We start from the raw sequence: 20,099 nt of genomic DNA on the forward strand, positions 1-20,099 counted from the left end.
TACCTCATGTGGTTTAAGGCCCATATCATTGAGAACACTCTGGAAGAATGTCGGGGAAGGTTTTCCAATTACTTCTGCCTTTAAATCACAGGCATACTAAAAAGAACAAAAAAGCCAACATTAAAAATAACTTATTTATTTCCACTGAACTCTAAAAAAAAATATATCAAAATATTGGTGCACCTATTTTACCTCCAGAGCTTTCATGTAAACACCAACATCTAATTTTAAACCATCCGTCTCCTTGTAGTATCGCCTATGAAGAAAGATTAACATCTATAAATACATTTCATTATATAATGATGCGTTACTTGGAATAAGCAATAGAGTAATGTCGGTTGGCTATATTTAATTACCCCTGGCCCAGGGAGAAAAGCACCGGCTTTTCCAGACCTATGAGGACCCTGAAAGCCTCGTTCAAGTTCTGATAGGAAAAATTTTCAGCTGCATCTCCTACAATCACACAGTTTGGGTTGGTTTTGTCAACACCGTCAAACTCCGGGAGAAGTCCTGCAGAGAAGGAGCAAAGTCAGTCATAAATGGGTTATGCATCTAAAATCATCAAATTATTAAATAATTTTCAGCTCAACCCACTTTGATTAGTCTGAATATTTTATGATTTAAAATTTGGGCACAATGGACATAATGATTATTGTGAAATTTTAGTTTCATACATCAAATATTTGTTATATACTGTATATGGATTCATGCCAGGTATTTGTAAGAATAAGTAATGTCTTATGCTGCAGAAGGGGAGACTTTACCAAGTAAATCATATTATATATATAATATAATATTATTATTATAAGACACAAGTCTTGTTTTACTTATGAGACAATTTAAGTTCCATTCAATAGCCAAGGTAGACGTGGTCCAGCAGAACACTCAAGATGACTTGAGATTAAATGAGTCAGTTTATAATTTAACACCAGAATGTAACAGAAAAAAACCCTTTATGTACTCCTCACATATATTATACCAGGGCTTTTAATGTGCATTTATTCCAAGTGCACTCTTAGAACACAATTAACTAAAAAGTGGTCCGAAAACTTTAGATGCTCAATTATGAACCTTACCATCATGCACCAGCAAGTGAGGACGTAAACCTCTTTCTTTGAGAACAGCTATGGCTGCAGGCGCAGGAGGGAAGACTTCAGATACAGAGATGTCAAAGCCCAATCTTCGAAGCTTGGCTACAAACTTCTCTCTGGTCGCCTGGGTCTCATTTGTGCAGAATCGCAGCTGCAGGTCGGATTCCTTGAGCCTTTCAGTAGGTCAGGAGGGCAAAGCAGGTGGTCACATACATTATTAAGTCTGAGTGACGGACTTTGTCAGCTATGCAAACTGAAGACGTAAAGCTAATCAAATTTCTACGTGAAAATTTTCACTCACTTTTTCACAGCTTCGATCGAGCCAGGAATTGCAACTCCGTCGCCCTCCCCGCTGTCATATAAAACTCCACACAGGTCCAAAATGACACCTTTTAAACTCTTAGCACAGCCCGGCCAGCCAGCGTCCGCCATGGCGAAGTGATTAGTACGCATGCGTGTAATATAAAGCGCCACGTGGCAAAGCACGTGTGAAGTTAATGTGTTTATCGAAAACATACAAAACAGTATTTTTTTAAATGTACATCTTTAAGTATAATTAGACTCACCGTTGGATCCCAGACGAAGTGCTTTCAATAAATTCTGGACGGAACATTAAAAATAAACTTAGAAATTCATTTTAAAAAAGTAATTTATTTATTCATGAATTAATAAAAATACCTAAAGAGAATGAAAAATACATTTTTATTTCAGTGATATAATACTTGCTGTCTGGTAATAATGCAATTACTGCGTGAATTGCAACATGTAGGCGTACCCCATCTCACCGTGACGCAGTCACGCATTGAAAGAGCCACGACACTGCCTTCCCACTGCACAAAACAGAAGAGCTACCAGCCGGTGTGTCTATAAAGGACAAGCATCATCGACTTGGAAAGAGAGATTTGACCACGCTCGGCTTTCTTCTGGTACTGTCTGACTTCCTTTTATTTTTTCTTCCTCTTTTTTAATTTTTTTCTTAAATAATTTAGGGATGAAAATTTGGCATCCGGAAGTTGCTCATGTTTCTCTGCTATCCGGTATTACATAAAGGAAACAAAGCACCTGTGCCTCTGCAGAAATTTAGATAAATTTTAAGGGGGGGCGAGATGAGATAAGGAACCTGTGTTAATTCATAATGAATCGCTGATAAGCATCACATTTAACCACTCGATCATTTTAAACTACAGATCGCTGCAGCTCATGTCTCAGGGCCACGATACAGGTTTGTATAATCCGGGATTGTTTTGGAGAACTGAGAAAATATACATAATCTGAAAGAACTCTTAACTGCCCATCTTTATTTAGCCTGCTGGGGCTGGTGGGTGTATCCCGGAGGCAGCTCCCACGACAGCCTATCATGGCTCACCTAAAAGGAGCTTTAATGCTGTCTGCGGCACATCAGCAGGGACACGTGCAGTGTCATTACGTTAAACCTTCCAATTTACAGAGTGTTTATTCACTGCTGTCTGCCTTTGCTCTCCATACACTGATTAGTCTAGGTACATGCTAAAGCTGCTGTCTACACTCTTGTTAGTTTAATCATATTGACTTAGGTAATAATAGATTTCCCTCAGAAGGTGGCTTATATTATTTTAGAGTTATTACAATAACATTATCAAGTTTGTCTTCTTAGCAATAGAGTTAGGGATATAATAAATAAGGAGATATTTGTCGGTGATACGATATTAAAGAGGTTTACAATAGTTATTAAACTACAAGCTAACTCACGAAGAACTGCAACTCTCAATAAGCAAATTAAATGGTGGTTGTTCCAACAAAGAGTAGTGTTTAGGTTACTTCCTGTATATTATTTTTATATTTTTTCGTAGTTATTTTGGTAAAGTAAAATTACATGTGTAGTTTTAGTTAACTGTAATAAAACTTAAAAACAACAACAACTTTCCAGCGAAAAGACAAAAGCTCTAATGAACAATGATGTGAGACATGTCAGAGTGATTTGTTTTACCATGTATTTCTCACCTATATTCAAGAAAGCCTATTTTCATGAACAGTGGAAAAGTCTAGAACAGCTGCCATACTGCTGTGGGATTACTTTTTTGTTAACCTGCCTTTAGTATGGGAGTGTTTTACATTCAACACATTGTGCTGGTTTTGAAAGGGAAGCATTGTTCAGCAGGCCCGTAAAGCCTACACTGTAAAATCGAATTAGTTCCCAGAACTCAAAAAAATTGAGGAAACTCGTTGCCTCAAAAAATTGAGTAAAGCTTAGCTAAAAATGACTAAATTAGAACAACTTATTTATTTTGAGTACTCTGTACAAGCTCATTTGTTCCCAGAACTCAAGAAAATTGGATCAAGTTTACGTAAGATGACCAAGTTAGGGCAACTTACTCATTTTGAGTACACTGTACAGCCTTGTTAGTTCCCAGAACTAAAAAAAAAATTAAGGAAAGCTTACTTAAGATGACTGTTAGGACAACTTATACAGTGCAAGTCTACAGTATTAAGAATAGCTTGACATTTCTGACTGTACAGTACTAATTGTTTACCTACTGACAAACATTTCAAGTTCAACTAAATGAAAAAACAATTTGTGGTAACCTGAATATGATTAAAAATAATTAACAACACTTTTTGTAATGATGTTAAAACGAGCCCAACTTTTATTTTCAAACACAACAAAGTATAACAGCCAACATACTGGACACTGTTCTGCTGAACAACAAACAATTATATTGCCATCACTGTTATAATCTTACAATGAAACAAAGTCTCAGATTTAATTATTCTGAAAATAAGTTTAGACCTACCACAAGTTTGTTTTGTACTTAAATTACTTATACAATCAAAATAAAATTTTGTTGTTCTGTCACAAGTGCAGTCTCTGATTTAAACAACACATTTGTTTTGCATTCCAACACATGAGCTGGAATGTTGTAATATTTTAAGGATTGCTTGTTTCCAGTCCAGGCATTACTGCCTGAATGACTATCATGGATCATGGAGGTGATCCAAATGTAGGTGCAGAAGAAAGTCTTTAACTTCCCTTAAGTACAGTGGCAGTGGATGTGGGTTGGAGATGCAATGAGCTTGAACCTGCAGGCGACCATCTTCACTGACCACACCATGTGTGACGGAGGACTCATCTCTCCTGTTGTCCTGCAAGCAAACAATCATATTTTTTGAAACATGAACTTAATTGCTTTCTTAAAACATTTTTTCTGCATTTGGTATAAAACAGACTCAAATTTAGACAATCTCAGGCTCCCTCCCCACTGGAGAGGTGACATTCAATGTCCCAATTGTCAGTCTGGATAGCCCTGACCACCACCCAACACACAATAATGTCATGAAAGCATCATTTTAAAAAAGGCTATGCAAACATGGCCAATAACTTTCATTCTAATGATGTGCAAAATAATTTGGGCACAAAACAAATTTTGTTGTTAGAAAACTTGCAGACTTCACTATATACAGTGTAGACCCTCTAAACTAAGTTTGGGGGATGTGATCTTTCAAGAAATGCAAACCAAACTGTTGTTGTTTGTTTACTTACACAGCATGTCTTGTAGAATTAACTGGAGTCACCAGCAACAGCATAGTGCAGTCATATCTCAAGTCTAATAACAGAAGACAGGAAAAGATCAGTACAGAAACAACTTTCCCAAACCAAAGCACAAATAAAACAATAAGTAAAACAGGCTGATCTAAAGTATGATTAAAGTTCAGCCTAATTAATATAAATGTCACTGACAGTTGCTAATATATTGGAAAACCAAAATACTTACTGATGTCTTTCTGTCCAACAGCAGGAGTGCTTGTCCCAAACCTCAAAGACAGTAAGAAGCAAGCAGACAACATTACACAGCTACATTCTTGCCTGAAAATATCTTAAAAGTTTATTTTGTGACCCAGAAAAAGTAATACGTTTTTTTTAGCCGCGCTCCTCCGCCATTGCCGCGCATACAAGTACGCACAGGCTCTGACAACAGTGGCCGCCAAATGCGATCCTCCTTTTCCCCAGACTACCCTTTCTGGGTCACAAAATAACCTTTTAAGGTATTTTCAGGCAAGAATGTAGCTGTGTAATGCTCAAATATCTACTTAATTTATCAAAATATCACATATTTGCAAAAGTGCTTCCACGTTTTTCAGAGAGCTCTGTTATCCACCAGCGCGATAGCTGACCGGGAGGTCAAGGCTCAATAGAGTCCACGAGCACAGCTAACTCCTGGCTTATTGTTTTCAACCCCCTGCATCTTTTGCTACTCAGGTTAAACATGATATATAATTAGTCAGTTAGTTAGTTATGGCTATGGATTGAAAATACCCCCACACCACACCCCTAACGGCTGCACCTCCTGAAGAATTTTGTCTGTGCTCTTATCTCACTTTTTTATTTCAAACAATCAACAGAAAATTTCACCTACATAGTTTTATGTAAGGTTTTTAAGGCTGTGTTAATTTTTAAGTAACATGAGCCCAGCGGCAGCAGCAACGCTAGGCTAAATTGAGTTCTAATAACAAATTGATAAAAATTGAGTTCAGCCTATTTAATATTTTTAATTAAACACAATATTACATTTTACAGTGTATGCAGTCTGTGGAGTTTCACATTGCAGTATATCAGCTTATTAAAGCTCCAACTCTGATGCTGCATTTTATTTTGAATCAGTCTCAGGCATGAAGTTACAGTAACCTTTTTGTAACTATTCAAATTTTTTCTTATTTACTTAAAACCTTTGAAATGTTTAAATGTAACTTCATTATTATATGTTAGAAATTATCACGTTTACGCAGTCCTAAAAGTAGAGAGGGAAAAACGAGGAGGGAAGAAATAAAACTACGGAGAAGATTTTTGGATGTAGTAAAGAATGATATGCAGATGGTTGATGTGACAGAAGAAGACTCAAAGATAAGGATGAGATAGACTCTTAAAGGGAGCAGCCAAAAGAAGAAGAGTTGTTTTTCAAGAGAACTTCTTGAGACTTCTTAAAAGTTCTACTTTGGATTTTGGCTGCCTTTGGTCTGTTCTCTGTCAAGATGGCGATCCCTACCTGCTTCAGTAAAATTGAGAACCGGGCTATGGGGAGGCCAATTCATGACTAATAGTGTTCCACTGTGTTTTTTTCTAAAAAATGAAGCTGTTGACAATCGCGTGCTTTCTAGATGGTATTAGATGGTGGCTGAAAATGTGACAGTATTTTTCTGCATTCACAATTCCATCAGTTCTGCTGAGATCCCCAAAACCACTGGCTGATATGATGCCTAAAACCATGACAGCTCCTCCACAGTTTTACGGATGACCTGCAAACCATAGCAATAGCTCTTTGGGTGTCTTATCAATACCATTTTGTGCATGTCAAGCTGTTACATTGTTATTTTTTGTAGATTTTTGTAGATTTAACTAAAAATGGGAACAAATTATGATTTTTTTTTCTTTTCCTGACATGCTGCTGGTAATAAAGTGTGGAAAGATATTTTCAAAAATTGGTTCTTTGTTACGTGTAGATGCAACAGACACAAAGGTTCATCCTTTTAGTTAGGTGCCTTTTATGCTTGAGCGATTCGTCGATCAGTGTTAAGTTGCTTAACGAGCAAGAAAACATTAATTTGAGAAGGGCTAGTTATAGTATCCAAAGAAAGCATGAAGTACTTCAAGACCACGTTAAAAATTACAAGAAAGTCTGACTGCTTGTAAGTTAGCTCATTTTTCCCACAGTTTTTTATTAGGTCGTGGTTTCACTTGACTACCCCAAAACACTTACTTTAACTTTATTCTTTACCAATGCCTTCTTAGAACAACTTGCTTAAGGTTTTGTTTTGCTGCCATCAAACTGTTCTTTTTATGCATTAACAGGCTCTTTCAGTTAGACAACAGCATCTGCATGACTGCTGACGCTGCACCAATCCTCTGCTGATCTCCCCTTACTCATGAACAAGACCCCGAAGAAAATTACACTAACACTAAATGAATAAAGATCTTTTTCCCCACAGATTTGTGGAATTAGCTATTTTTAGCTACCTTATGGAGTTTTTATGTAGTGTTTTATTTAAATCCCCATATTTTGTTGAAAGATACCATAATCATTTTATTTAGAAAAACCAAATCTATTTCTTAATGAATAAAAATGAAAAGTTCTTAAAATCTGCAGTAAACTGCTTGAATGCACTTCTGTACGCCATTGTATCCACAGCACAGTGAAATGTTAAGGACTTTTATTATGAAAGGACAAAATGGGCTGAAACTAAAGTTGTTTTGGGTGAATCTGAAATTCCAGGCAAGGGAAAGGTGTGGGGAGGGTCACAACTTTGGCTGTTGTGCTGTCAATTGTTCTTGACCTGTAAGTGAGTAGTTTTTTCTGCTTTTATTGATTTTAAATGTTTACACATGTGCCTTACATTGAGTTAATTAATAGATGTACTTGTTGTATTGAATTTATGTAAGGAAACAAGTTAATGAGCAGTTAGATTCTATCCTCGACCTCGTTATCGTGCAAAGCTCACTGCAAACATAAAATGCATATTATGCTTACTATATCATATTATATTAGCATTTAAGATACTATTTCTCAGCGTAGTGAGTAATAGGTGAAATTCCATCTCATGTTTTTGGATATTTGTGCCCTTTCACCTGGCAGTGATAACTACAGTTAATTTGGATAGCATTGTTTGACAGAAATGGTGATTAAATCTTTATTTTATCTTATTAGCTATATTTTTACTGTAGAAAATTATGACATTTCGTCTATTTGTGATTATCTGAGGCTGAGAGAAGACCAAGGCCATGTAAAAACATTATTATTAAGCAGTATCCCTTTAACCAAAAGTAATTTTAACCTTAGCTAGCAAATAGCAGTTAGCTAATTAGCTAGCTAGCTGGCTAGTTCATGTGACTAGCCTCATTCCACTTTGCCAATATAATACAAACGTGTCATTAAAATCTACCACCATTATATATAATAATACTGTACTTAAGGTAAAAAATCCTGGTGTTTTTATTTCATATTACATGGGATCTTTATTGTTCTGATATACCTCAGAGACAATTGTTGCTCTTTTAGGATATTAAAACTAGTGCAGTTGGTTTTAAAATTTAGTTACTTTAATTTAATTATCTCATTATGTTCTTCATATCTAGTGGTGGGGAAAAAATGGAAAGATGTGATCATTTTGCATGTTTGTGATAAAAATGAAGGCCATGTAACAAACATGTATGTTTCAAACACATCCTTACAAAATATGTTGTAATGCTGTATATTAAATTGCCCTAAAATATATAAAATTATGAATAGCAGTAATGTGTAACAGACACGACAATTTAGCAGTAGTATTTACCCAAAATATGAGAGAAAACTAAAACAGACAAAAAAATAGTACAAACATGGTACTAAAGCACTCCAAAAATACCACAGAAAGACTGAGAATCTTCCCAGCTACTGCCTGTTTTATAACTAAGGTCTCTATTTAGAATTAAAGCATGTAAACTTTGGCATAACATGGTGTAATTGGGATGTTTGATTACCAATATGCACTGGCCCCTGTGAATAAGTCATATATTTCCTATCTCAACTCAACTGAAGCTGTCTGCTCATTTCTCCCTAAAACAAATATCAAAGTACACTTTGTTTGACACTCCCAAACAGACTCAGGTGAGTTAGCCAACTAACCAATGTAACTGTAATTAATCTTGACATTTGTATGGGGTTTTAAAAGGAATATTCATCTGAATTAAAAACAACATTCACAACTTGTTTAAAGTTACTTGACTTGGTATTATTTTCGCAGTAGTTATAAATTCAATTCAGTTTTTTTTATATAGTATCAGATCACAAAAACGGTCACCTCAAAACCCCAACCCTTAGACAATCCCCCCTGTCAGCAAGCACTTAGCAACAGTGGTCAGGAAAAACTCTATTTTAACCAGTAAATGCAATAGTGGTGTATAAACCATGGATAGTGAAGCAGAGATGGTTCAGGATTACCTGATCCATAAGTTTTAAGATCTATGTTTTAAGTCTGGTCTTAAAAGTAGAGAGGGTGTCTCTCTCCCATATCCAATCCGGAAGTTGGTTCCAGATTAGAGGGGCCTGATAGCTGAAGGCTCTCCTATTAATCAATGGTAGAATCTTGAGAATTTTTGCATGTTGATGGTAGGGCTGCCACGATTGGTCGACTAGTCACGATTACGTCGACTATCAAAATCTTTGAAAACTAATTTAATAGTCGATACGTTGTTTGAAGCTTTGTAAGATCCTGAAGGACGCAGGAATAAGTAGTAGTAGTAATTAGTTTGCTAGGCGAGGAGAAAGAGCTTGTCTAAATTTCAGCAGTTTTACTTGGTCCGCCTTTCTACATTTTTGAAAAGAAACCTGGAGTTCGTCCCATTTCTTTGAGTGATACGTCACAAGATGTCTTAGCTTTATCCAAAGCTGTTTTTTCAGAAAGAGAAATACAACAATTCTCCTTGCTACATAAAGATCTTCTAAACAAGTGCAACACTATTTCCTCTCCAGCTTCCAAGTTATCTGCTTTAAGGCGCGCATTTGTGAGTTAAGTACGAGTTAAGATTTGTAGCTTTATTTGTCAGAAAAGCCACAGTATCCAGTGTTGTACACAGTGAGGATTTAACTCTAGTAGCAAAGTAATTGACTTCTGTGGGAGTAAAATTTAGTTAGCTTCTCTGGATTGTCTTGGCAGAATATACCATTGGAGGAATTACTGCCTTAAACTTAGTTACTGCGCTTTCAAAAGGACATCAGCTGTAATGAAATCTGTTCCCCAGTGCTGTGTAATACATGATAGTAAATTTAAATGTCATCAAAAAGTGGTCCGATGCAGAAGGATTCTGAGGAAAACCTGTTAAATTCTCAGTTTGTTGTCAGGACAAGATCAAGACTATAATTAAAAAGATGAGTCATTTTGAGAGAAGCCAGTTGGGTCTAATGGATTATTCAGGCTGTTGTTTTCAGTGTCTACAATGATGTTAAAATCACCAAAGCTAATTAATTTATTTGAACCGACCATTAATAACATTATAAAGTCGAAGAAATTGGATAGAAGCTTTGAGTAAGTGCCAGATGGACGATAAACAGCAACAACCCACAATCCATAAAATGTTCACAGTCATTGTTATTGTGGTTGTGGGTATTTTATGGATAACTGTTAAGGTCAACCTTTCAACGGCTTCTGCAAAGGCCTGAGATGCAATAAGTCGTTTTTCGCTCACAATCTGAAATTTGCATAACTACATTACTGAGTGAGGTAATACTTATTTTGAAACATGTATTCCTTGGGGTTGCATCAGGAAGGCTGTCCGGTATAAAAACGCTGCCAAATCAAACTGTTGCAACATGTTTTATATCTTGAAAGTCCCATGTAAGAGGCATGTGGAATGACCTTCAGGTAGATTCAAACCCAGGCTGTCTGTTTAACCCAGTGAGCTAAACCAATGCTCATCTGCCAAGTCTGCCAAGGACTTATTCTTTCTCTCTGTGGCTTAAGAACTTGACCAGGAATGCTCCTTGGAGAGTTTCATTGAGGGGTTTCAGGGCGAGCACACAATATGCTCTCTCAATGTTGGGCACTAAAGAGGCGCTCCAATCCTGTTGTCAATAACAATTCCACAGAAAGTCAATGACGTCATCTTATTTTGTTGTGAATGCCTTTCCCTATGAGTCATTTTAACTTCTGTTTATACCAACTCTGACAAACGTCTTCATGGGAATGAATTTCAGTCATTGCCATTATCATTTTCTCCACCGTCTTTAATTCTTAGGTATATTTTATTTATAGGTTCAATTATACAGTTTAGGTGCTGTTTGGAATGTTTTTTTTTTCTGTTACACATTTTTGTTTGCCTGTTGTATCTACAATTGTTTCAGATATGTACAACAAGTTTGTGCTTAAACTTGCAGACGTGTCACACAGCATAAAAACAAATGAAGGGAATGTTTCTCCAGCTGAGCCGTGCGATCCATACCGCACCTGCTCTCCGTTATGGCATCCATTCTGGGACGCGCCCCGTCTCAACTGCTGCCTCCAAAAAGAGGGTTGAGCGCTCGTTGACTTCTGAGGAAATCTACGCTCGTGAAGGCAAGCATGGAGCTCACAACTACCATCCCCTTCCTGTGGCCCTGGAGAGAGGAGAAGGTACGTTTGGCATATGACTATTAAAATTAATACAATACAGAACTGTGCAAAAGTATTGAGCCACCCCTCGTTACTTTATATCTTGATACAATTATGAGCTTAGAAGTCAATATTTGGTATGACCACCTTTACTCTTTAACACAGCCTCTCTTAGTTAAGCTTTCTCATCATTTCTTGGCATAGTCGTTAAGAATAGTTCTCCAGGCTTCTTGAAGGACATTCAAAGCTGTTCTTTGGCTGTTGGCTGTCTTTTGTTCTGTTCTCTGTCAAGATGATCCCACACTGCTTCAACAGTGTTGAGGTCTGTTCTGTCTATCCAAGTGTTATTTTACTACATTGGCAGTGTATTTGAGGTCTTTGAAAATGAAACTAGTCAGATTTCAACACATTGCTCTTTGGAAATTGTATTGTTGTTGCAAAAGTACAATTTTATGCCTGTCAGACTATCTTTTAAATTGTTCATTGTTTCAACTAAAGAAATGGGAACACATATATTTATGCAACAGACTTCTACTAACAAAGTGCCTCGACATACAATTTAAAGTTGTCTGTTATGTGTAGACATAAAACCAGTTCATTCCTTGAGTTTAGGTGTGGTCCAGGACTTCTCCACAGTGATCTGTGACTATTAAAGCTAACACTATAATTAATATAACAGGTTTGTGGTTTCACTGTAGTTTTCCTGGAGAACTTGCTTTTCTTCTTGACCATTATTACTTCTTTCAGCTTCTCTCTTTAGGCGTCTACATGGCAGATCACCTGCCTCCATCTTACTCTATGCCATCCATAAACTTTCTCTGCAATCATCCACTTTTCCTCTTGCCTGATAGCTCCATCTTTAAGGTCATTTGCCCACTCTTCCTCCTCTGCACATGTCCAAACCATATCAACCTTGCTTCTCTAACTTTGTCTCCAAACCACTTAACCCTGACATGTCCATCTGTTTTTTTTCCCCTTCCTCCCAGGCATCTATGTGTGGGATGTGGGGGGCAACCGGTACTTTGACTTCCTCAGTGCATACAGTGCTGTGAACCAGGGCCACTGCCATCCCAAGATCATAGCTGCACTCACTTCCCAAGCATCTAAGCTCACCTTGTCTTCCAGAGCGTTCTATAATGATGTGCTGGGAGCCTATGCGGAGTATATCACCAACATGTTTGGCTATAATAAAGTTTTGCCAATGAATACAGGTAACATCTAATCCTGACTGCGCTAGCTATCTTTGAAGGTCATTGTAAGTAGATTTGTTGACTCTAATATTTTTTAATGCAACAGGTGTTGAGGGTGGTGAGACTGCCTGCAAGCTCGCACGCAAGTGGGCCTACAATGTAAAGGGGATTCCCAAAAACAAGGCAAAAATAATTTTTGCAGGTAAGTTGGTATTTTTTCTTTTCATTGAAATTGACTTCACTTTTGGTTAGTGTGTCCATTATTTTTCACCTTACACATCATTCTGTAAGAAATAGATCAAACGTTACTAACGTTTACTTTAATGAGGTAAGATGACCCATTTCTTGACTTGGCAGGCACAATAACCTCCACTATTACGGGATTAGGAGACCAGTGAGCTAAACCAAGCAAGTTACTTCTTAGAAATTGTATCTTTCAGATGTTCTTTGTTCAAAAAAATACGATCCCCACCCCCCACCCCCCCAAAAAACAATAATATGGTAAACACACGATCTTCTTTACTCTTCTTGATTAGAGGGAAACTTCTGGGGCCGCACCATGGCAGCCATCTCCAGCTCCACTGATCCCAGTAGCTACGAAGGTTTCGGCCCCTATATGCCAGGATTTGAACTGGTCCCATTCAACGACATACCTGCACTAGAGGTACAGTTTTTCATGCACAAGATTTTCCGTATAGATTTCAGTTTCATGCTAAGTGGATAATATAGTCTATGAGACTCTGACCATCTGTGTACATATAGGGTAGAAATTACACATTGAATTTAGCTATTTTTGTGAATGCAGACCTTTTTTAACATAACAGGTGAATAACTGACTGAAGTACTGTTTATTTATTGACAGAATTATCATATACTTGTCTTTTTTTTTCTTTCTTTTTTTTGTCCGCCTCTCCAGAAAGCCCTTCAAGACCAAAATGTTGCAGCTTTCATGGTGGAACCCATCCAAGGGGAAGCTGGTGTGGTGGTGCCCGACCAGGGCTACCTGACTAAAATCAGGGAACTTTGCACAAAATACAATGTAAGTCCTGCGCAGAAAGGAAAATAAGTGTTGCAATTACCTACAAGTTGATATGGAAACAAATGTTTCCCTTCAAACTGAACTGGAGTCTAGTGTTTGTTATAAAAACAAGTATATTTTGCATATTTCCTGAAACTTACTTCATGCTGTTTTATGGTTTCAAGCATATGAATGTCGACATCAAAGAGCGGGCATTTAGTAAAGGTAGTTAATTCTTAGGTGGTTGATAAAAGCTGAAAGAGAAGTGTTCTGACTTTTCTGGAAACAGCTGTGTAATGACTTAGTGGTCTGTTTATGTACCAATAGCATAAATAAAGGCATGTCAACAAAATCTTTAATCAATTTTTGGTTTTTCTAAGTTTGACAACAAGATGTCCATTTTCATTCCACGCTTTTTTCAGGTGTTGTGGATTGCTGATGAGGTGCAGACAGGCTTGGCACGTACTGGCCGACGGCTGGCTGTGGACCACGAAGACGTTCGTCCGGATATGGTCATTCTAGGCAAAGCTCTTTCTGGAGGAGTTTACCCAGTAAGCATTTTACTTTGGTTCAATCATGCTTCGTTACACGTTACGAATACTTGGAGTTCAAGATTTGTGAGACAAAGTAGACTCAGAACGTTTCACCTTTGCTTAACCTGATCGGTTTTTGTCTGCACTAGGTATCTGCTGTACTGTGTGATGATGAGATAATGCTGACCATCAAACCTGGTGAGCACGGCTCCACATTCGGAGGTAACCCGGTGGGCTGTCGGGTAGCTATTGCTGCGCTAGAGGTCAGTGTTAAAATGCACTTTACGTTCACTTATTAGCATACGTAAAACAAGTCAGCAAAAGTTTTTTTCCTTATTGAGTAAACAGATTAAATAAAATTAACATAAAATTTAAAATGCATAATAAAGTTGACAGTAGCAGAAGAATAATCAACCTGTTTGTTTTCCACTCTTGCTGCTCTTATTTGTAGGTGATGGAGGAGGAGAAGCTGGCAGATAATGCCCAGAGGATGGGGGAAAAGCTGCGGGCTCAGTTGAACAAGCTGCCCAAAGACATAGTGACAACAGTGAGAGGAAAAGGCCTCCTCAATGCAGTCGTCATCAAAGAGACCAAAGGTATAGTAGTGATCGTTTCTTGATAGCTAACATGAAATATTTTAGTCAGTGGAATCAGATTACAAAACTAGGTCGTCTACTTTTATTATCAGATTATCAAGGCTTGAGTGTTGCCATCATGTTTTAATGCAGTGGTTCTCAAACTGTGGTACGTGTACTTGGGCTCTCTCTGGTGGTACGTGGGAAATCTCCAAATAACATAGCATTGTGGAGGTTCCAGAGGCTCTTCTGGGAGCCAGAGTAGGCCAGGAAATGTCTCCCCGAGCATGAGTCCTCTATGTAGAGCAGCCTTTTCTTTTTCCAGCAGTCGCGGCTGCTACAGAGCGCTGGATGCCGAAGCTCCTGGTAGCCAGGAGAATGCGATCTGCTTCTTCTGCAAGTGAGCAGTAATCATTCGCAGCCAGCAGCGGGGAGTTGGTGAGGCCAGCTTGTACCTGTAACTGTCAGAGGAAGATGTGAGTCTGGAGAGCACACCGTTCCTAGCAAGGACAGCGTGCTCTCCATGAGCTCGAGAGCGGTACCTTCACCCAGGCCCGAGAGAGAGAGAAGTTTCTCTGCATCGGAGAGGGAGTAGTGCCGCAGCAGCAGCGCCTTGAGAGCAGTGTATTTCCCTTGGGTAGTTGGATCCCGGAGGAGGGTCATCACACAGCGGGTGGACAGCGGATCCAGTGAGGCCACCACATGATAGTATTTCGTGTCATCGGCTGAAATGCCACAAAGAGCAAACTGAGATTCGACATGCAGGAACCATGAAGGAGGGTCGTGAAGCCAAAAATCCGGCAGCTTATTTGCCACAGCAAAAATTAAAACGTACAGCTCTGCTATCACTTCCGACATAAATGAAGACAGAAAACTAAACAGCAGTGGCATTTGTAGGGTTACTGAAGTTGGGCTAGCTGGTATATAATGATGTGCTGGGTGGTGGCTAGCTACACAGCTATGTTAGCATAATATAGACACAGTAAAGCTGGAGGATGAACAATACGTTTTTTCCACTCGATAAAAGTTAATGTGAGAGTTCCTGATGGTAGGGACAAATGTAATCGCATGACAGGATGCTGTAAACAGACCAAACTGCAATCAGGAGAAAACCTGCAATATAAGGTTAGTCATTAATATACTGCTGCATGGGCTGGGCTGTAGTTACATCATAATGCTTTAAAATGAACAGTGATCATAAAAACTGAGAGAGGCCGACAGTGATCACTGACTTTGACATTGAAATGACAGTTAAAATAACATTTATATAGAAATAAAATTGTCTGTGTAAACTGTATGTGGTGTTAAATAATACTATTGTACTTTAATGTTGGTCATAAGGGTGGTACTTTAAGAGCCATATATTTTATGGTGGTACTCATTGTGAAAAGTTTGAGAACCACTGTTTTAATGAGTATAAACGATATATTAGTGTAACTTATATTAAAACAATTTCCCCCAGACTACGATGCGTGGAGAGTGTGCCTGCGTCTTCGTGACAATGGTCTGCTGGCAAAACCCACCCACGGTGACATCATCCGCCTGGCTCCTCCCCTCATCATCAAAGAGGACGAGCTAGAGGAATGCATTGATATCATCCAAAGAACCATCATGTCTTTCTAAATAACTGAACATCACACTGACATCCTCCAGACTACTAATTTGCATTAGCTTAAGTTGTGGTCGGTCAAGTAGCTAGTTTTTTTCTTTTTTCCAGAATCAGTATTTCCGGGCTGGACATTGCTGTAGAAATACAGTATAAAAGTACTGTGTATTTAGTGTTTGCGTCATTGAGGACACTGACACTGAACAGACAAACTAGACAGCCTCAGGAAAGAGTGCAATTGTTAGAACAGTGTTTGTATTAATATTTGCTTTTAGACTCTCTGTAAATTAAGTAAAGGATGAGTTTTCTTTTTAAAATTTTAATTTTAAAAAGGAAAAGGTCAAAAGTTACAAAAGATTTTAGTTTTAATAAGCCTTCACAAGGCTGAATGAACACTATCTTGTGTAAGTGAACAACAGATTTATTAGTCTGCTGTTACTCATTTTTTTAAATTAGACTAAAGACATAATTGCTGTTTCATTCCATGAAAACTATCTTAAGGAGCTTTAGAAGTCAATACATTTATAAAAGTTTTAAATCCCGCGTCCTTAAAAGCACATTTTTAAAAATCAAAAACAAAAGCTAAATTATTAACAAGGATACAAATGATTGTGCATTGCTGGAAGAAATGATCCCACATGATTGTAATAATTTACACTTCATACTGAAGGATTTGGTATTTTGATTTATATAACATCATATTGTTTAAGGACTGCTGAATCTTTGGAAGGCTTATGCTGCTAGCTTCGTTTGGCATGGAGTTAAGAGTTTACTGTATTCATGTTTTACATTTCTACAGTATGTATAAATTGTCATCTTACAATGTTACCTTTATGTTGTTGCATCTGTTTCGCTCTAAATAAATTATTCAACTCAAATTATTTATCTCTTTTCCGTTGTCTCTTGCTCTTTGCTTGCACCAGTTATGCAACACGTCAGGAAGTGAGGTCAAGGACTTATTCAGATGACTTTGCTGATTACAATCTGGAAGATATCCCATGTAAAAACAACCTTATCTGGGTTGTACTCACTTTGTAACTTAGGAAATTCGAAATGGGACAAAGTTCTGGGTCACAATACACAACAGGGGTATTGGGGCATATCAAAGTTTGTTCTTTGTAAAGGACAAAGTTTAACCAAGGAAAAATATCCAGATTACTCTTTTTTATGGATCAGATCCACAAACATGCATCTAATGACTTGTATAAGCTAATTTAGCATGTCACAAAAATGTTGCATTGCATTAAAATATTTGCAATGACCACAGCTGTGACACTAGAGGGTGCTGTGCTCTTTTTAAAATGAAACGGGATCCAAAAAACTATCCAAGGCAAACACGCTGTAGGGAGACAATTCGAGCCCTACTGACAGAGTAAGGTATGCAGCCTCTGCTTAACACTGTCAGACAAACCACAGATTGGATGGTCCCTCTTTTAGCACAAACAATCCTTCAGACTAGCGCTACGCTGGGATTTCCACATATTTGCAGATCTATTCTGACTTATTCTTTGGAAGTGGTCAGTGTCAGATTCCAGTATATCAGCTTTATTTTTCTTGAACAGAAGCCAGCACATTTTTGATCATGTGACAATTCAGACGAGGAGAAGGAGAACTGGCTTTTTAAATATGACTTAAATATGAAGCAGTGGCGCATCTTATGCTCTGAGGTGGGCAGATGTGGAGTTGTAAGTCAGGAGGGATAGGAGTGCGAGATAAACGCTACACTGAAACAAATATTTAAAATTTCAGGATGTGACGGTTACTTTTAATCACCTCTGACAACACAGTAGTCTCACAGCAAGAATCTCTGGTGAGCTGACTGAAGTAAAAGTCACATGAATTCCTGTCCTTGCCACACACATTCACAAACAGAAAACAACAGTAAAACCAAGAGAAATGAAAAGACTACATATACTGTAAGTCACTGTATGATCAAATAACTTTATGCTTACAGTGTCAGCATATCCCAGTGGTCCTACATCCCAAACTCTCTAACTATAAAACATAATCCCATCACTAGTTCTACTCCACTTTTTCCCCGGTGTTTCTCTGCACTGGGGCCTAATCCACTGCTTGAGAACCACAAACATAGCCTAAAACTTCAGCCATATGACCTTCAGGCAGTGCGAATTTATTAGTGTAATTACTGTGGAATAAACACAATAGTCTGCAGTAATTACCCTTTTTAAAATGGATGTTATTTCAAACCCTTTATTTAGAAAAAATATGCAGTAGACATCAGGTGTCACTTTGAGTCAGATACATAAAAGCATAATGAATGCACTTAGAAATCAATAAAGTCTGCAAGGTTTAGTTCAATGCGTTGCACATGTGATGGAATACCAATGGCCAGCTTCTCTTCAGTGGCTTTGTATTGAGTGCTTTTTTTGTCAACAATCATTCTTCCAAGGAAAGCTTGAATTATGTTTTGTGGGAATGCATGGCTTGCAAAAGAGCTGGACAAATTCTCAAGTGGAAACTGCAGACTAGCCACATCTGCAGAGCAAAGAGTCACGGTGTCAGATAGCATGTTTCCTAATCAAACCCACAACTATTTTCTGACTTTTTCCTGAGGTTTAACCTCATCTGCTCTCCAGCAGTCTCTGAGTCGCTGCCATCGGAGCAGGTTTTGTTTTATCATTGATGGGAAACATTAGGTGGAGGTCTGGAAGTTCACACACAGGACTTTTTGAGACATTTAAATGTGTTTCAAGCAAGATTTCTGATAAGCATCAAAAATTTCTGCAGATTCAAAAAAACATCACAATTACCTTTTGAAACGACTTCAGGAAGGCAGATATATCTCAACTACGCTACTGAGGCTAATTCGTTTTTAGACTTTTTTTCAAATTATAATTTAGGTCATCATCTAATGATGAAGTCTTTGTTTGTATCGACTGTTAAAACAGCTGGTATATCTCAGGAGACAAATGTAAACAGCACTACAATCTAAGATAGATTATTATTTCGCATGAAGGAGGTCAGAGAAATGACAGGGAAAAAAAAGTGCAGTTTGCTTGTAAAATATGACTGGAATCCAGTTTGGCAGGAGAAATAAGGGTTATCATTGGGTGACACTGAGAAATGTGCAGACTTTTATCCCACACTCTACTGAGACCTGCATCCTACCCAGCTGTGGCAGAAAGGCATACCATATTCCACAAATGAGCTCCAGTTTTGGCAGGAGAGTGACAGGTCAGAGGATCTGGGAACACGTAGGTCCAGGCACCAGTCAGGCTTTGATTACCTCAGCCAAGCCTAAAGATGCTCCTGTAAAGCCACATGAGTTGTTTTCCCTGCCATGCACTCAGTGCCGACTGCCAGCCAAGTCCATTTGAGCATGGGGTGGATTCAAAGCCTAGTGTTTGTTCCATCACAATTCCTCATACCAAGAAGGTCAAGAGAGGCTCATCCAGACGACATGGCTGCTCTCAAATCCGCTCTTTCAGCTCTTTGTTCTTCACCTCCTCTTTGTCTCTAACCCCCTTTTTCTGTCTCTCCATCTGCCTTTCTTTTAATTTGTTATCTCTCCCCGTGTCCCTGCTCTCTTTCTGCCCCTTTGTCTCTCCCTCAGCAAGCCCATTTGTATTCGTTCCTTACATAATGGAGAAATCAGATTGTGGTACTTAGCAAGGATGTAATCAAAGTCCCGTGCCAGGAATTTAATTCAGGTGAAGTTGCAGTTAAGAAGAGCATACATTATAAAGCTCTGTATGTATTTTTCCGTGGTGAATAAGGTGCCAGCTTGAGAATTATGACCGATGCACTGCTGCAATAGTACAAGCTATTCGTTTTTCCTGCACCACCACAGATAAATCAGGGGAAAACATTGGGCTTGCCCGCCATTGCTCATAATAATAGGCCTTTTGCATTAAGTTTATGACAACTGAGTGCACCGATAAGAGACATATGCATCTTAAAGGGCAAATGACACATAACCACTGAGGAGTAATGCACACCGACTATTTTTCTCTCTCACCATGACCGTCTTGTA

At 38.2% G+C, this 20,099-nt stretch overlaps 2 protein-coding genes across 5 annotated transcripts in view; one reads left to right on the forward strand and one right to left on the reverse strand.

Annotated features, from left to right (window-relative positions):
• The window catches only part of lhpp (phospholysine phosphohistidine inorganic pyrophosphate phosphatase), a 35,221-nt gene extending 33,610 nt beyond the window's left edge, over positions 1-1,611 (reverse strand). Inside the window, exons 1-5 of one of the 3 annotated variants that reach the window (XM_085169943.1) lie at positions 1,393-1,608; positions 1,077-1,264; positions 357-510; positions 193-256; positions 4-96 (exon numbers count right to left, since the gene is read on the reverse strand). In XM_085169943.1, coding sequence (XP_085026069.1) covers positions 4-96; positions 193-256; positions 357-510; positions 1,077-1,264; positions 1,393-1,607 — 714 coding nt within the window. In that variant the 5' untranslated portion in view covers position 1,608. Of the gene's footprint in view, positions 1-3; positions 97-192; positions 257-356; positions 511-1,076; positions 1,265-1,392 lie in introns of all 3 variants that reach the window. The other 2 variants (XM_085169941.1, XM_085169942.1) reach the window with 2 other exon arrangements.
• A 254-nt stretch (positions 1,612-1,865) lies between these two features.
• oat (ornithine aminotransferase) lies at positions 1,866-16,983 on the forward strand. Of its 2 annotated transcripts, XR_014875668.1 has the most exons (11): positions 1,866-2,017; positions 10,970-11,204; positions 12,170-12,394; positions 12,480-12,575; positions 12,910-13,037; positions 13,290-13,412; positions 13,814-13,942; positions 14,074-14,187; positions 14,376-14,520; positions 15,962-16,407; positions 16,439-16,983. XR_014875668.1 is itself a non-coding variant. In XM_085169937.1 (10 exons), the coding sequence occupies exons 2-10, from the start codon at positions 10,994-10,996 to the stop codon at positions 16,120-16,122; spliced, it is 1,332 nt and encodes a 443-aa protein (XP_085026063.1). In that variant the 5' UTR covers positions 1,866-2,017; positions 10,970-10,993; the 3' UTR covers positions 16,123-16,983. The 2 variants fall into 2 exon arrangements, 1 of the variants encoding a protein (XP_085026063.1); XM_085169937.1 differs by having other exon boundaries at positions 15,962-16,983.
• The last annotated feature ends 3,116 nt before the right edge of the window (positions 16,984-20,099 follow it).

Source organism: Neolamprologus multifasciatus, chromosome 8, assembly GCF_963576455.1.
Source record: "Neolamprologus multifasciatus chromosome 8, fNeoMul1.2, whole genome shotgun sequence".
Lineage (NCBI taxonomy): Eukaryota > Metazoa > Chordata > Actinopteri > Cichliformes > Cichlidae > Neolamprologus > Neolamprologus multifasciatus.

What these genes read in the sequence shown, in the direction of transcription:
- oat (XM_085169937.1), top strand. Translation starts at nt 10,994, where the DNA reads ATGAAGGGAATGTTTCTCCAGCTGAGCCGTGCGATCCATACCGCACCT. An exon ending in TTTCTGGAGGAGTTTACCCA is followed by an intron (nt 13,943 to 14,073) that starts GTAAGCATTTTA and finishes TGTCTGCACTAG; the next exon opens with GTATCTGCTGTACTGTGTGA. An exon ending in TAGCTATTGCTGCGCTAGAG is followed by an intron (nt 14,188 to 14,375) that starts GTCAGTGTTAAA and finishes TCTTATTTGTAG; the next exon opens with GTGATGGAGGAGGAGAAGCT.